This window comes from Opisthorchis viverrini (genome assembly GCF_000715545.1).
Source record: "Opisthorchis viverrini unplaced genomic scaffold opera_v5_110, whole genome shotgun sequence".
Taxonomy (NCBI): domain Eukaryota; kingdom Metazoa; phylum Platyhelminthes; class Trematoda; order Opisthorchiida; family Opisthorchiidae; genus Opisthorchis; species Opisthorchis viverrini.
In genome coordinates, this window is record NW_008751760.1 from 41,576 (window position 1) to 42,380 (window position 805).

The window sequence follows — 805 nt, forward strand, 5'->3', positions numbered from 1 at the left end:
GCTCGATAACTTTGAGTTACGTAAACTAATCGAAGTTGATGAACAGAGTTGTTCCGCGTTGGCCCTCTGTAAGCCAAGTGATAACCTGGTTCGCACACTGGCATGATCGGAGTACCTCAGAAAGAACGGCAACCACCAATTTAATCTCTCCACTGGTAGCCACACGGTTTAACATGTTGTGCGACACCATATGTACATCGAAGGATCCTGAAAGAAACGTCCACCACGCTGGAAAATCCTTAAAAACTGATGTTTCGTCAGTCGTTTGACGATGGTCGCCTTTTCTCTGCTTAGAAGGAAGCGATTGTAACGCCAATCCACAAAACTGGTGACCGACTGTCGCCTGGCAGCTGCAAGCCTGTAAGCCTCACTAGCGTGCCGTCCAAGGTGATGGAACGCCTTGTGAAGCAAGCTATCCTAGAACACCTTAGTTCCAGCAACCTGATATCTCCAGTTCAACACGGAATCCTCCCACACCGCTCTCGCGTGACAAACATGCTCGTGTTTGTGGACAGCTCAACCCAAGCCAAGGACGAAGGACCCATATCGGATGTCATATTTTTCGACTTCTCAAAAGCATTTGATAAGGTCGCACACGTCCCGCTGCTCCACAAACTCGAGTCTTACGGGATTCAAGGGAAAATCCTTCGTTGGATCAAGGCGTTCCTATCAGACAGATCATTCAGAGTGAGAATAGTCTCGACCTACTCCTCTCCAGCGCCGGACTCCATTGGAGTTCCTCAAGGCTCCGTCTTGGCACCACTCATGTTTCTGATCTACGTCAACGACCTCCCAGACGTTCTTG

At 49.3% G+C, this 805-nt stretch overlaps 2 protein-coding genes across 2 annotated transcripts in view; one reads left to right on the forward strand and one right to left on the reverse strand.

The window, feature by feature from the left end:
• The window catches only part of T265_05486 (hypothetical protein), a gene marked incomplete at both ends in the record, with an annotated part of 17,899 nt that overhangs the window by 12,707 nt on the left and 4,387 nt on the right, over window positions 1-805 (reverse strand). The window lies entirely within an intron of this gene.
• The window catches only part of T265_05485 (hypothetical protein), a gene marked incomplete at both ends in the record, with an annotated part of 7,654 nt that overhangs the window by 5,171 nt on the left and 1,678 nt on the right, over window positions 1-805 (forward strand). Inside the window, one exon of the mRNA XM_009170507.1 lies at window positions 295-798. Coding sequence (XP_009168771.1) covers window positions 295-798 — 504 coding nt within the window. The remainder of the gene's footprint in view (window positions 1-294; window positions 799-805) is intronic.